The sequence below is a fragment of the Xenopus tropicalis genome, chromosome 2 (genome assembly GCF_000004195.4).
Source record: "Xenopus tropicalis strain Nigerian chromosome 2, UCB_Xtro_10.0, whole genome shotgun sequence".
NCBI classification, from domain to species: Eukaryota; Metazoa; Chordata; class Amphibia; order Anura; family Pipidae; genus Xenopus; species Xenopus tropicalis.
Window position 1 is genome coordinate 105,213,234 of NC_030678.2, and position 16,859 is coordinate 105,230,092.

General features: G+C 35.7%; 1 protein-coding gene across 1 annotated transcript in view; it reads left to right on the forward strand.

The window, feature by feature from the left end:
- impg2 (interphotoreceptor matrix proteoglycan 2) overlaps positions 1–16,859 on the forward strand; it is a 46,066-nt gene that overhangs the window by 8,247 nt on the left and 20,960 nt on the right. Inside the window, exons 3-11 of the mRNA XM_012957622.3 lie at positions 5,289–5,455; positions 6,039–6,070; positions 6,953–6,976; positions 10,401–10,450; positions 10,582–10,670; positions 11,715–11,876; positions 12,422–12,480; positions 14,385–14,405; positions 16,548–16,792. Coding sequence (XP_012813076.2) covers positions 5,289–5,455; positions 6,039–6,070; positions 6,953–6,976; positions 10,401–10,450; positions 10,582–10,670; positions 11,715–11,876; positions 12,422–12,480; positions 14,385–14,405; positions 16,548–16,792 — 849 coding nt within the window. The remainder of the gene's footprint in view (positions 1–5,288; positions 5,456–6,038; positions 6,071–6,952; positions 6,977–10,400; positions 10,451–10,581; positions 10,671–11,714; positions 11,877–12,421; positions 12,481–14,384; positions 14,406–16,547; positions 16,793–16,859) is intronic.

A 16,859-nucleotide genomic window follows, 5' to 3' on the forward strand; every position in this document is an offset into this window, starting at 1 on the left:
GGTAGTGCTATGACTTCTCAGGATTCTTATGGCCCTGTTTAACTAGACGGGGAGAGAAGCCAGTCATGCCTACTTTCCCTTATGGGTAATGCAGTTGTGTTCAGGCATTTGATGTCTTCTGTTAACCTTGTCTACCTGAGCTTACCAGCAATTTATAATAAATACAGTACAATGTAGTTTAAGAGACCTGCAGCTCTGTCAACAGTATTAGTGTATATTCCCTGCAGGCACTCCAGCTGCTGGATATACTGAGGTTCAGAGCTGGGACGAGGAGCTCTGGAACCCAAGGCATGAGTACCCATGTTAATGGTGAACACAGATCAGGTGATACAGGTGTCACAAGACAAAGATCTTTCATAAAATAACCTATAGGAAGTCAAAAACAACGTGGGGGGGGGGAGGGTGCCAAATAGATTGGCTATTTGTATCCCCTATGTGAACTGGTAGCCTATGGGAGGCTTTGTTTGCCAGTACTTGTTTTTTTATGCAACAAACATTTGCCTTTCAAGTCAGGAATTAAAAAAAAAGCTGGGAGCAATATCCAACAGTTTGGTGAGCAACTAGGGCATCAAAGTCCTTCACACTTTATATATTCTGTTTGTTTGTAATGTTCTTTAAACTCCCATCAGTACAGCAGTGGTGATTCAGTGTAGGATAATGCATAGCCTTGTCAGACTCTGAGTGTTGGCACCCATAGCCCACAGTACATAACCCAGTAGTCTTTTTGGGAGCATTGTGCAATGAAGGGTGTATATAGTGACATGCACAATTTTAAGTAAAATTACTACCAGCACTACATAGAGGCAGATCGACTGACTCCTAAAAAATACAATTGACCCTACTTTGTGTGCATGTGATATGGTCCGTAAATTGTAAGCTCCACAGTGGTAGGGAATGATGTTGAGTTTTGTGTGTTTGTACTATATAAATAAATGGATAATGATATTTGAATGGGGTAGCCCTGATGCATCCCATATTTGAGCTTCTTTTTTCTATATCTTTTGTCATTTTTCTTCCAATTTGGTTTCCCTGCTTACATTGCACACCCATGCTCAGGAATGCACATACCTAAGTGCACGTGTGTGCGCGTGTGAGTGTATCATGTAGACACACACGTGCAAATGCTTCTCAGTTCCTGACATGAAGATGAACCCTTTGTAAGTAGGAGAAAATGAGGTCCTTCTCCAGTGGATTCATTACTTCATAAATAGACGCTACTGGCACATTAGCCAGATTACACTTCCCCTTATTGTGTCTAGTATAATCTCCTGCACGGCTTACTGACAGAATGTAAAAGCAGACAGCCAATTATGGCGTGTGTCTTAAAGCCTTTCATTGACTAAGTGAAACTACAGGGTCATTTAAATGAACTTCTAGTCTTGACTCATTAACCTATGCAATAAATATATGGCACCAGGAGAGCAATGAAATCTGTAGGCCAGTTACAGTGACATTTGGGGAGAAAACATATACTCTGAATGCTCCCCTTATAATTAGACCAATATTTGGGGGAGCATGGTCTTTCTGCTGTCCTGACAGATTTGATTGACTTAGCATTTTCTCTGCTGGCCAGGCAACTAGCATTCATAATTACACTGACATATTTTTATAAAATTGTCAAGGCTTGGCTTATGTACCTTGTCTGTGTGACACTGATTATTGTCAGTGGAACCACAAGACCCAGTTTTCTGACAGAATCTAACACTACTAAATATCTTGCACAACACAAAACAATTACATGTTTATGTCTTCTCATGCATCTGCTAAACCTATACACATAAGTATTCATTTAATATTCATTTAAATAATGACACCATATCTGTGGTGCAGTAATGGAATTACTGTATTTTTCATTATTGTACCTACACTTTATATGACATGCATGATGGGACTATGCATGGATTTAGTTATACAATTTACCTACCACTGGAAAAACCGAGATGTCATGATGACTAAACAACAGCAGAAAACAACTTGTAATTGATCAACTGGAATAGGGCTTTAGTTAGCTAGATTGATCACTAATCAATGGGGTGATTTCTTAATATATGATTAGTCTGTTTTTGTGTTGTTTTGACTGGATATTATTATTACCCTTTTTATATAGCAAGGACATATTATATATCTCTTTACAGAGATATTCTATAACTCTGCATTTGTAACCATCATTAATCAGTGAAACACTGGGGGCAGTCAAGTGGAGCTGCTGAGTAAGAGAGAGTCTGACTTATATTTGGCACATCATTAATCTTTTTATCTGTTGAGTCCCAGTAATTAGTGCTATTTCCCTGACAGCTCTACTAATTAATGCCTAGCTCTAAGAACAGACCAGAAACTGCTGGGAATCAATTATCTACCTTACTGTCTAACCTGAGTTGAACTTGTACTTACTCTGCTACCCTCAAAGTAGAAAGAAGGACATCGAGCATGATGTCCTTCTTTCTACTTTGAAGTTATTTCCCCTCAGCTGCGGGTTCGGGGCTTTGAGCACCCGGACCATTGCCGGACTTTGGTGAGCATGCTGTTTCTCAGACCTTAGACCATTTTAAAGTGATTGACTTTAAATTTCAAGCGGCAGGCTCGGGGTTTTGAACACCCGAGCCTTATTTGATTACTTGGTACTTATAATTTGTTTCTTTCTTTATTTATTCACTTATTTACTTTTCATTTTGTTACACTTTGTCTTCTGGGAAACTTTGTTTTGAGGTTTGCTCTTGGAGCGACTTCTTTCCTTTTTCTTTATTGTACTCTGCTACCCTGCCTATAACCTGATGCAACAGGGAGGCACATTACTTCAATCAAGGCAAAAAGTATAAATAGAGATGTCATATATATGTCATTCCTAGGGTCTGCACAGAGCACATGTAAAATTTTGGATATGGGGATTTTCCACAAACATTTTCCCAAACGTAACATGGGGTCAGAATTAATTGAATAATTATGAATCTGTGTTACCATAAATTAAATGGCAAAGTGTCATATAAAAAGGTACTAATAATTACTTAAATATGAGGTAATACCAGGGCTATCAATCACATGCATATTTTTATGTATTTTTTTTGTATTATAATTGCTCAAAAATGTTGGTGGTATAGTGGTGTAACATTAGTTTTTAAACGAAATTGATGAAACACGTAGGGCAGTGCTTGGCGGTGACACATGGGAAAGCTGTTTTGTCCGTGCTAGTGCGACAGCTCCCAAACTTTTGTTGTGCTGTAGTCTAATACAGCATCCTCTCTAATACTAAGGCTAGTTTGAGCAGATGGAAGCGTTTTACTGTGTGCTACAGGCAATAGCGCTATTGGGAAAGTTGATGAATTTGGAGCCAGTGGTTGGTTGATAGTGTGGCAGCCAGGGGGAAGGTCAGAAAGCTGTATGGGCAGCAAAATGGGGTTAAGGACAAGCTGCACACTTACCATTAAACTGATTAATTTGGTCCCAATTGATTATATCTAGATTTAGTTTAAATTGGGAAAGATGTGAATACAGCACATGTGCCTTTATTGAACAGGAATGAATATTTCTCAGTCAATTTAATTGGTAGGTGCAATACAGGCAATTAAGAATTAGATTTAGTTTATATTTAGTTTTTAGCAACTTTTTACTTTTTTCTCCTTATATTCTCTGTAATTTTGTAAATACAGTTTATTAGCTGATTCATAATAAAAGCTATATTTTAGCTACAGGCACAAAAAAACATTTATTTAGCTTGAGCCAGAATTTATTGTCAGGAAAACTATTTTAATTGAACAAAACACTAATAGGTGTCAGGCTTTTAAACCAATTTTTGATTTCTGGACAAATTTTCTAGATTAAGAATTTTATATCCTCATGCCAGTACCCAAACAATTATCACTCAAGTCATTCAGTTTCATGTAATCTCACACTAAGCTGCTGGCGCCAATGACCAAGTGCCAAGCTGCTGAGAGAATTTATTTGGCATTAGCAGTTTCTATTGATAATAAAGAGTAACTTCACAAAACACACCTTAGCTTGCTGTTTTAAATATTTGTAAATTAACAACTCACTTTGCCTATGCAAGCCACAACATCAAACCAGTGAGATGCCGGATATCCTATCCATCCAAAGTTTTAGCCTGGTTACATAGGCCATAGGATTAGCAGTGAACATTCTACCAATGTGCTTAGTGCACATGTATATCTTTATTTACATACCATGTTCATGCCATAAATTGCTTCAAATATTACAAATTGCCCAATCACAGTGGTTGGCCTGCATCTGGTACAGAAGCATTTACTTGTCATTCCTCTTGAATACTCATGCTATACCCTAGGGATAAAAAGGATTTTGATCAAGAGTTATCTGTATATTGACAAATCAGTGCTCTTAGACTGGCAAAGTTTAGTACACTACTGCAAGAACACTGTAGGCATCAAAGATGCTCCTTCTGCTAGTTGAGACAGTTGGCATAGCATTCTATTATACCAGAAGCAGCGTACCTTTTAAAATTATGAGTGATCATTTTGTTTATTATAGCACAATACAACAATTCTGTAAATGGAAGCCATACTCTTTGGTTGACAGTTGTCTGTATACAGAAACTTTTAAACAGTAAACACTGTCGTATTATTTAACCTTGTTTCAAACATCTGCAGTAAGGGAATATGCACCAGCATATGCACTTCGTTTTGGTAACAACACATACTAGTAATATCCTGTAAAAGGTGGTGGCAACCTTTTCCATCTAACTCTGTATTAATTATGTTAAGGGTCAGATAAGGAACTGATCTATCTCAGCTAAACAGACTACAAAAAAAATAGCTATTAAATGACTGTGTGTGTGTAGCAGTGACCCCACAGAAAAAAAAAACGTAGCATTATCAAAGGTTATGATACCTGTATTGGCTTAAAAAATAAGTCCTGGCTCTGTTATCAAAGTTTTTGCATTTTGCTCATTATTTATCTAATAGTTATAGTGTGCCACACTGGTACAGTGCATTAAGTGTTATTTTTTTTGTGAACACATTTATCTATAGTTTTGATAATTATATATATATATATATATATATATATATATATATATATATATAGTGCCTTTTCACACTCTCCAGTTCAATCCCTTCAATGCAACATTTATGAACCATGTAATGTTAATATATATTAGCCCAAATCCTTGTAATATATATACATTTTTAATAGTGGAGAAATCTTTGCCGGCACAAAAAATTGTAAACGTGTGTTTCTGCAAAACAGTTAGAAACTAGGCTTATGCTAATAACTTGTTCCATTCAGCAAAGTCTGTTTGTTTTTGTGCTGCTTGTGTCTAGTATGCCAAGAAACAGTCTGGGAAGTTTTCAAGATATTCTGGGACCGTCTGCCTAACCAAACAGAATACCAACGATGGATAAAGTTGTGTGAAGAGGGCACTATGACAGCATTCGACATTGGAGCCAAATTTAGTACTTCTCAAGAACATCACCAATTACTCACAAAGGTACATAAGTGATAAACCTAAATCACATGGGGCATACAATAATTTATGTATAAAATTGGAGTATTGTGCAAGATATATATTTTATTGTGAGGCTCTTAATACACACTCTATATGCAACTATGAAAACCATAAAAATTCTATTTATATTAAGCTTAATATAAGCTTAATAAGCTTAATAATATAACGCTTAGCATGTGTTGCTATCTTTTCCAGCATGGCTGGCTATGCTATATACACACCACAACTGTGGTACAGTAGTTGGGTTCCCTCTGTAACCCTTTGTAAATGATTTGCCATTTTTTTATTCATATCTCTTTCTTTTCCTGCTAAAAATAACCCTTCCCCAAATCTACTATTTAATTTACAATTACAGGTCAGTTCCAGTTTATTTTATTAGAAAAATTGTCATTTACAATATATGCTGTTATACAGAGTATAAACAGAAGCAACATCAATTTCTGTTAAAAAGCTTAATGTACTTTGTAAAGTTTTTGATAACTGATGTCCTTCCACCTCAACTGAGAAGACTATTTATTCAGGCCATCTTTTCTTTTTTTTTTTTTTTCTTTATCTTTTCTTGCAGAAACTGTCAATAACTAAACACGCATCCAGTGGGTAAGTTCCTTTGTTAAAAATACACACACTTTTTATTGTAGGTAATTATTACAACTGAAGATTTTTAAGGGACATTTTAATACTTATAACTTTGTACGCATCAGGGTAATGTACTGTGGTCTTTCTAGGCCTTGTTACCTGATTACATGTTTATTTTTTATACAGTAGACTAAAGAATGGGACCTTCAAGTTGGTTGCAACTAGGGAATATTTTAAGCTGAATTTAATTTCCCCTCGCAGTGTTTTCACATGTGTTGTTTACATTACTTTTGCCAATGAGAGACCAGTCATGTTTGTAGCAGAGCAAATACACATATTAATTAATATTAATTAATGATAATGATACTGATATCTAAGATGTTATTGGATTCTTATCTCATCATTAAATAACACCTTATACATAGCACTTCACAAATAAAGCAGTTTTTCTCAGCAGTCCTTACCCTATGTTTTTGTATCACAGGATATTATCACACTGAAAAGCTATATAAGTATGGTTTAAGTATACCTCAAAAAATAGGGGCACATCTAGTATATGCAAGTGATGCATGCATTTATCTTAAATCAGTGCAGCTCTTCTATCTGAATTTTCTATATGCAGCAGTGATTTTCACATGATTTGCTAATGTTTTCATAATAATCATAATTTAAATAAGAATCCATGATTAATTAATTAATACAGCAGCTGATGATATCGACACTAGTAAAAAAGGGGTTTTCTGTGGTCTCTTAAATGTAAGACTGTTGATGCTGGTTGTACAACCGTAAAAAACATATACATCCTGATTTATGACAATAAATTGGCCCAATAACTGTGTACAACTTTTCTCTTGTTCATTTATATTTAATATACATTTTTGACCAAATGTTGTCTTTACAAAGGTCTTGCAATGATTGGTCCTGTGGGTAAGTCACTACATATTATACATACTTATATAAGGAATTTTGCTGCAGAATTCCGGTTTACATTCTGGGCATATTCTGTCTGTTTTACAATTTATTTTTATTTATAAATTCATAATATAATTGGGTATATATTTAGTTTAAAAAGGGATGTGTAAAAGTAAGCACTAGATCCAAAGGCTCATTTACAACTGCACCCACACAAAAATGGATGCAAAATATGTGGAACTGCAATTTGTGACAAATTTCACTTTAATTTAGACAACAGGCTTTATTTCTATAGCGTTGAATGTGATCAAGCTCTTTAACTTACATATTGTACTTGTATTAGAGAGCAATGTAGCTCTTCTAATTACTCATTCGCCAATAACCTCGCCTACACCCCAAAAAGGGGATTAGTGATTAGCAGAATGTTTAATTTCAAATAGAATGATTCAGCAACACCCCACAGAATAACCAATGGTCAAATTACATAATGTGGTGCTAGCTTAAAAGGTGGGAAAATAAATTATGAGTAGGAAACAATACATGTCTGATTACTGGCAAAGCAGAATAAAAAAAAAATCTTATAGAAGAAAGAGAAATTCCTGTAACTGGAATATATGATCATATTTTAATATTCTTTGTCAACTTTAATTGAACAAAATAATAAAAAATAATATGTGTATTCAAAAATGGAACCCCATCTGTATCAGTTTGTGGTTGACGCCTTGCATGCACACAAAAATGTCTCAATTTTTAATTTTTATTTTAGTGAAATGATTCTGATCCATTAATTCTCAAAAATGTGGACCCAAACACATGCCCTATAAACATGGCCCCCTATCTGCAGATAGAGTGATGCTCCAATGATAATGATAAAATAAGCTGGCCATCTTGTACTTTCTGTTTGCGTCCGTCTTTTGGAAATATGTTTCAATTTTACAGCACTGCATTCCAGTATTACATTTAATTTTGCTGATAGTTTTCTATATTCTATACTGAAATGGGGGCAGACAATTTAGTCAGCTTAGTAGCAAGACTCCCCAAAATAAAAAAGATGGACTTGCTAAAGTGTACAGTGAGAATACCCTCCCACAAAAACCAGCTAAAACATGGCCAAGAATTTGTAATAACCATGAACACATGATGCATCTTCAGCTATACCTTTTTGTCTTATTTTGAATGATGTTCAGCAAAGACATTGCTCCATGGTTTCACCAGTGCAGGTAAGGACTGCCTTGCTTGGAGATGCTGATTCCATGCTCATGTAACGCTAGTCTGCTTCTAGGTGAGAAGGTTACTTGTTAGTTTGCCTTACGCTTGCCTTTTACTCATAATCTAATAGATAGCTTTAGCTGCTTTACAGCAGATGATAAAAATCTGTTCTCTTCTGAGAAAGCTCTAGATGGTATTGATCTGCAAATACATATGTAAAACCTGCAGCCTATTGTAAATTAACCTCATAATATACATAAATCACTCATCAATCACATAAATACAAGCTGTCAGTGCTACTATTTCTATTACCTACTAAATTCTGCAAGTCCCTTACTTACCAACAATTCACTACATTGTAGCAGATGTGTTTAAAGGACATGTCAACCCCCCAAAGATTTTTGCCCTATAAAAGAGAACATAATTCCAAGCAACTTTCCAATGGGAATTTATTGAACTTTTTTAGTGCTTCATTTTTTTGTAAAAGTAACTGCTATTGAAACCAGCATTTGCCGAACTCCTGGTTATTACTTTTTAAACAATGTTGAAAAGGTCAGTCTCCTCCAGCAAGACAGGTCTGTCAGTCTGCTGCTTTGTGTTACATTGTTTCAAATGCCAGAGCCACCAGGGCAGAGAATAGAAAAAGACAAACACTGCTTTTAATAGCAATTATATATACAAATAAGTAAAAAACACTGCAAATTTGTAATAAATGTATATTGCAAAGTTGCTTAGATTTGTGTTCTCTTTTATTAGGCAAACACACATTTTGGGTTGACTTTTCCTTTAATATGTATTATATAATGGCTCATTTGCTGTATAGCTAGCCATATTTCTGATATAGCTGAAGTTGAGATTCTAGTTTAAGAAGAAATATACTTTTTATAGCATGTTTTTCTCTAAAATTATTTCACAATTCATAAATAATCAGGGCACAAATGATTGTGCCCAATGAATACTTTTCAATAGATTGAGGAACAGGGCACACAGAATATAGAAAAATAGAAAAACCTTTATTACATCTTAGGGTTTTTGTATCTAAGATGTAATAAAGTTTGTTTTCTATTTTTCTATATCATGGTGTGCCCTGTTCCTCAATCTATTGCTTGATTTTCCATACTTGGGGACTTTCAGATAGCCCCCTTACAGTGATCACTCAGCTTGTTGAATGAAATTTGATTATGGTGTGCCAACCTGATATGTACGGTTCAATTAATATTTTTTAGCTATATGGAAAGTTACATTTAGTATAGGGACTAGTTCATGCTGGGTTTTGTTGCCTGGCAGATAAGAAGCTATAAACCCATTTCTGACATCCTAGAAGCCTCATTGTCAAAGTAGGCAGGGGACCAGTGAGACCAGCGATGGAGAACCAGTGGTGCAGCTGTGACATACTCCATTGTTGCTAAGGCCCTGAAAACCAACAATTGGACTTCAGAAGAACACTTAGAGCTGAATTAAATAACTACATCTTGTTTGTTAAATATCAAATATTAGATTTATCAATTTTCAAGGTTGTGTTTTAAAAAAATTTTTTGTTTACTGTGAACACATTCATTTCCTTTGATTACACATCAGTTTGTTTAAATGCTTAAGCTAAATCCCCCATAGACTCTAGAAGTTCAGCATGAAAATTGTTGAGATTTTTAAATTTGAACATTAAAAACTGTAACACAATCATATTTGAGGTCACATGTTTTGTCTTGCTTTTCTCAAATCACAAAAAACCATAGATCCAAATACAGATATATTTCCCTCAAAGTGTCCTTGTTAAAAATAATTTTTTGTTGTTTTTTCTCTGCATAATAATAAATTAGTGCCATATACTTAATGTTAACTAAGCAAGCATGAATACAAATTGATTGCAATAATAATATTTTTTAGCCACAAGGCAAGCAGAGCCAGACTGGGGGGTGCAGGGCCACTGGGGATACTGCCCCAGGGGCACCCAGCAGCCCCCAGCTGCTCACCTTAACCCCTCCCCTGAGATCAGCGCCCAGGGTGAGCGCAACGAGGATCTGGTCTGGGCTAGTGGGCCCACAGGATTTTTTCCTGGTGCCCCACTGGCCAAGCCTGAAAAGCAAGGGAATCCGCATCATGAAAAGATGTATGATCTGTAAAACCCTATGTCTATAGAATATTTACCCTATGTATACATTTACTGGGCCTTCTCAAATCAAACACTATGATGCAATTGTATTTTAATAGGATTGGTTTTAATGTCTTGCAGATCAGAAGCAACCCCTTTGCCTTCAGCACATGAAACTACAACATTTCGAGGTATTTTCATGATTGATTAATTTTCTACTTTTTCTTAGTTTTAATTTCTTTGACTATTTTTGGAAACATTGTGATTAAAATGGATGTATGCAGCCGCTTCATGATCTTTTATTTCTTTCATTTGCTTTTAGATGCAGCTGCCAATGTGCCACTGTCATATGAAATATCAGTGGAAATTGATTCACCCACAGATTCTTCTGAGCTAGTGTCTGAGGAAATTGTATGTGCTTTAAAATATATCTAACCCTTTTGACCACTGGATTATATGCATTTTTTTTAGATATGTTAGAATAACAGCACAATGGGCAACTTTCAGGGGCAGATTTATCAATGTTTGAGTTTGATTTTTTTTCACAATTCAAGTTTTTTTGCACTAAAAAAAACTAAAATTATATTTCAAAAACTCAAATGTCTGGTGTTTATTAAGTTCAAAAAATTCCAATGTAAAAATTTGCTATCTAAAAGCTTGTGAAATTCTAAAGAAGTTAATGGGAGTTGCCCTAGGTAAAGTCAAGCTTGAAAAATATGAGGTACTCGAGTCTTTTATTCAAACAGTTGATATGGGATGTTATATATAAGTCATTATATGTTTCAGAAAGGGAAAAGTAAAGGAATAGGTCATACAGACTGTACATTAGATAAATGCTAATTTAACATGGTGATAATAAAATACCATTCATTTACTTTTTTGGATAATACCACATAAGTAGAGAGGGGGATGACAGCCCAGTTATTGTCCATGGCAAATGGTTGGGTGTCATCTGAAAGGTTTATTTCACTGACTGCCAATTATGTTACAGGCTCCTCTGAACCAGTAGGAAGTAGGCTCAACTACATCTTTAGAAATAAAAATCCCCACAAGCCAGAGGACTAAAATTATGCACACTAGATGTGGTTACCAAGAGGCATACTTTCTTTTTATGTCCAATTACTGTCTTAATTAATTAATAATTAATTACTAATGAGTATAGGGTTGGTTGAAGGCATCCTTTCCTTCAACAAAAGGAAAGAACTTATTAGATTGGTGCTCGGTTATGCCAAGAAGATGGTGGCAGCCCTTAATGGAGGCCGAATGGTCAGACCTGGTATATAAAGCACTTCATCTCACTTAGGTTAGTTTATAAAGAACTAAGTTGCCACATCAAATTTAATAAAATATTGGACCCCAAGCTTAATGCTAATTCCTTTGATAATATAGCTGAATATCAACAAGTGAAAGTATATTATTTTCACAAGTTTTTATAATTTGTATGATTGTTTTCAGATAAACAATGAAATAATGCTGATGACAGAGAAGCCATTAATTCCAGTGTTAGAGAAGATGGTAGAAATAAGTATCATTCTTCCCAAGGAGACATATAACACAGAACTAAGTGACAAGTCTTCTACAGCACACCATAAGCTTACAGAAAAGTTTCTTGATCAGGTATGGTTAACATAATTATTCTAGTTCTGTTATATACAGGTATGGGATCCCTTATCCGGAAACCCGTTATCCAGAATGTTCCGAATTGCGGAAAGCCCATCTCCCATAGACTCCATTATAAGCAAATTCTAATTTTTAAAAATGATTTCCTTTTTCTCTGTAATTTTAAGACAGTACCTTGTATTTGATTGATTGAATAAACAAAAGGTGTTTATTCAATCCACATCTAAGATCTAGATGTGGATTGAATAAACACCTTTTGTTTCACCTAAGACCTGTGAGTGCGGGACATTTTCACTTGCTGTTGTTCTTCAATTCGTTGGGACTGCACCCAGGCATTGTTGTTTCTTCCGTAACATAGTTCTGTGATTATGTGTAAAAGCATTTATGGAACTTTGCTTTAAAAGTACTGAACCTTTGAGAACTGGTAACAAGTTATATATTATTAGATAAAAATAAAGGGTTACACACAGCCAAATTGAATTCTAGAATACATTTTTCCTAAAATCATATATTGTTTGATTTATATGACTATTTTTTTTCAGGTGCAAAATATATTTGACATTCTGCCAGGATACAAAACAATGTTTGTCCAAGAAATAAGGTATTGTCATATAAATCCCTTAACTGTATTATAATGCTGATTGACGTTTTTCATGAGCTTGGGAACTTTTGATCCCTGTAACCTGAGTGCCATTGCTGTGGTTTCTATGATCTAGACTATAAATTAATCTTTTTACTTATATACCTAAATATAGATAGAAAAATATTAATATTGATTAATATTTTTCTATTTATATTTAGGTATATAAGTAAAAAGACTAATTTATAAATTGCTAAAGAGTAAAAGAAATACCAAATTATTTCCAAATATATATATAATTACAGAGAAGGTTGGAGCATTGATATCAGAATGAGCTTAACTGGTTCATGATAGCAGGGAAAAAGATACTTACTGAACTGGTATTATTCTTCTGTTTACACAAATGAGTTCCTTTTAACAGACCCACTTTGAATAATTGAAGTATTGGTTGTTTGGATGATTTAGGATTATGTTTAAAAGAGACTAGACCATGTGAAAGTAAACAGAGGTCCAAGACCTGATGGCATTCACCCCAGAGTACTAAAAGAGTTCATCTATGTAGTTGTCAAACTACTTTACTTCACCCCCCCAGCAGACAATCAGCAGAACAATGAGAAGGTAGCAAGATAGCAGCTCTCAGTAGATACCAGAATAGCACTCAATAGTAAGAAATCCAAGTCCAGCTTGGGACTCCTCTAGTTACATGAGAGTAGGAGAAACAATTGGTTACCTGAAAGCAGGTAATGTGTAGCACTGGCTCCTTCTGAAAGCTCAGACTCAGGCACAATGCACTGAGATGGCTGCCTACAAATCAGTATTACAACTAAACAAAATATACATTTATTGGATCAAGAATAACATTTTAAAAGGAAGAGTGTACTTGCTATGTAAACAGTGTTATTTAGAAATAAAAAGTACACCATAAAAATCATGACAGAATAGTGGATAAAAGGCTGTTCAACTGTAAGCAGTGCCTGTCAATAGTTATTAAAGCAAATAATGCAAGTACTCTCTAACATAAATAAGAGCATTTATGTAAACATAAATTTGTTACCTGTCTGGTTTTGACCAGGAGAGCCTAGTTTTTGGAAGGGCTGTCTGGGTCAAAACTGCTTTCCCAGTTTTCCAAATTAGGAAAACCAAGCAGGACTAGCTCATATTATGATTGGCCAAACGCCATGCCATAGCCCCGCCCCATTATGCCACCGACCTGCCTCCATGACATCACCGCCACTCCATCTGTCCCCCTTAATGTCACCGCTCGCCCCCTGCCCAGAGTAAGGAGCTGGGAAAGGTGCCAACCCTATTATATATAGGCATTATGGTTGAACATGATGGACTTATGTCTTTCTCAACCTAACTTACTATGTTACTATGCTTCTATTCTTTATAGATTCCTTTATAGATTCCAAGGCCTCACCTTGAGTGTGCAGCATAGTTTTAGGACCTAGAACTAATAATGGGGTAAAGAATAGCAAAAAGACTTGCCCAAGTTTTACATTCAAGGACATTATAGACAGATTGCAGGAAAATACTTTTTCACAAAGGACATATAACAAGAGGCCATTCCCCTAGAGGAGTAACAGAAGCATTAAGGGTGGTTCTTTACGGTGAGGTTGTGGAATGCCCTTCTGGATGATGTCATGATGGCAGATTTCATTAATAGTGGCATGGACAAGCAAAATATTTAAGGGTAAAGTAATCTCAAGATCGACAGTTTGTTATACTGTATTCTTGTCAATGTAAGTGTATCACTGGGTATTTATATATATATGTAACTATATGGATAAATATATAATATAATAAATGTATAATTTTTGTTAAGCTTTTCTGTACTAAATTTATAGACCTGTATCTGTTTTGTAGCGATACTTATATGTTATTCTATTGACACAGTAAAATAAAGTTTCTCTTTTGCTTTTTAGTCCTTCCCTATTGGATGACAGGTAAACATTTCTATATGTAAAGCATTTGTAATATAACAAAAAAATGTCAAACTAAGATTTACATTAACAAAAATTGTGAAATACAGAATAAACTAATTACACACAGACCTCCTGCAGTGCAGAGAGTTTTAGCTGTCCTGACACACCTGGAGCTCCCTCCTGGTGCAGAAGGCTTTGTGCCAAGGGGGGGGGGGGTGAATGGGTTGGTGGGCATTAAAAAAAAATGTGTTTCCCCCTTACTGAGCCTCTATTAGACCATACCTCCAGTGGCAGAAACCTGGGTTAAGTAGAAAGACTGTACAAAATAAAAAACTGTTTGTAATATAGTTACTTAGACATCTGCTCACTCCAGCCTTTCTAGATTACATTTTTGCCTAACATAATGGCCAGAACACTACTTCCTGCTTTCAGCTCTCTAACCTCTTAGTTAGTCAGTGACTTTAGGGGGGGGGCACATGGGATATAACTGTCCAGTTAGTTTGTGAGCAAGCAGGTCATATTCAAAAGCAAATTAACTGAACAGTTATGTCCCATAAGGTCCCCCTCAAGTCACTGCTTGGTTACTGGCTGGAAACAGCTTAGAGAGCTGTAAAGCAGGAAGTAGTTTTCTAGCTATTACGTTAGACACCTGTTCACTCCAGCCTTTATAGATTACATTTTTGGCTAACTAACTATTTTAAAACATTTTTAATTTTGCACAGCCTATCTATTTTAGCCAGTTTAATTTTTACACTGAACTATTTCTTTAAGAACTATGCTGTAAGAACCAGGTCTATGCAGAGGTCCACTTGCCACAGGTACTTTAGAAATTGCCAAATCTGAATCCTAAAGAAAAATCCTAAAAAATCCCAAGTTTGGCCAGGTTCCAAACTTAGTCCTGGATTTAGTGTATCCCTTATCACCCATATAAAATGGTCCTGTATTATCTATATCAGGGATCCCCAACCTTTTCTTACTGTGGAGCCACAGTCAAATGTTGGGGAGCCACACAAGCATGAAAAAATATTCTTTTGAGATGCCAAATAAGGGCTGTGATTGGCTAATTTGTAGCACCATGAGGACTGCTAGACTGCAGGAGGCTCTGCTTGAAGAAAAACTGTGTCTCTGTGTTTTTGAAACTTACCTCCAAGCCAGAAATTTAAAAATGGGCACTTACTTTGAGACAACTGGGAGCAACATCAACGGGGGTGAAGATCAACATGTTGCTTACAAGCCACTGGTTGTGGATTTCTGAACTAGGCAAACCTTTTCAATTGTTCTACAATTTGATTCAGATAAGCACACTTTCCACCCGTGTATGTTTCCCTACTGGCAATTCGCATTTTAGCCAGCAGGAAGGAAAAAAGGGATGTTTTGTTGCCCACTGTAGCCACAATTTATCACAAGTGACAAAACATGTCATGTGCCATTGTCCTATGTCAGGACATATATAAATGACCCATATTATATGACAATGGAGTCTGTTAAATATTTAAATAGAGATGTAGCGAACTGTTCGCCGGCGAACTAATTCGCGCGAACATCGGGTGTTCGCGAACGCGGAAATTTGCGGACTTTTGGCGATGTTCGCCATTTTGGGTTCGCCGCGTTTTTTTTCGCGCCGCATTTTTTCGCCTCGGTTTTTTTCGCCGCGTTTTTTCGCTTCAGTTTTTCTCCTTTGCGTATACATAGGAATAGCTTGCGGTTTTTTTGGCGTTTTTTTGGCGGTTTTTTTTTTGGCTTTTTTTTGGCGTTTTTTTTACAAAGTATTTTTCAGAGAAATTTTTGCTTGATCCCCCTCCTGCATGCCACTGTCCAGGTCGTGGCACCCTTTAAACAACTTTAAAATTAGTTTTCTGGCCAGAAATGGCTTTTCTAGGTTTTAAAGTTCGCCTTCCCATTGAAGTCTATGGGGTTCGCAAAGTTCGCGAATATTCGCGAGTTTTGCCGAAAGTCCGCGAACGGGTCCGCGAACATTTTTGGCGATGTTCGCTACATCCCTATATTTAAACATCGTTTGAGTGTGGCAACATGTTGTATCCTAATTAACTCTAGGATGCCTGTGTGGAGGAATACCTGTTCATTTAAATTTGTGCTTTCTATTTCTATATATCTCTATGTCTGTATATTTGTCACTAAATGTTACACTTTTTGAATATTTAGAATTGCTGTGGAAGTGCGCTTCGCTGTGATTTTTGACGGCGACGCAGATTCTATAAATAATGCTTCTATGGACCTCATGAATGATAAAGATGAAAACAGTATATTTAATGAAATTGAGGACAATCCTACAGCAACTAATACAGGTGGTAGCTTTAGAAGTTACATAGAAGAAATGCTGCAAAAGCAAATGTTACTTAGAAACCATACCCTGGACTTAGCCGTTGACTCACTTCAGCTAATAAAAAGTAAGTGACATTTAGAGAGACAATAACATTTTTTTTTCATTGATTATTTTCTTTATACTATTTAAAG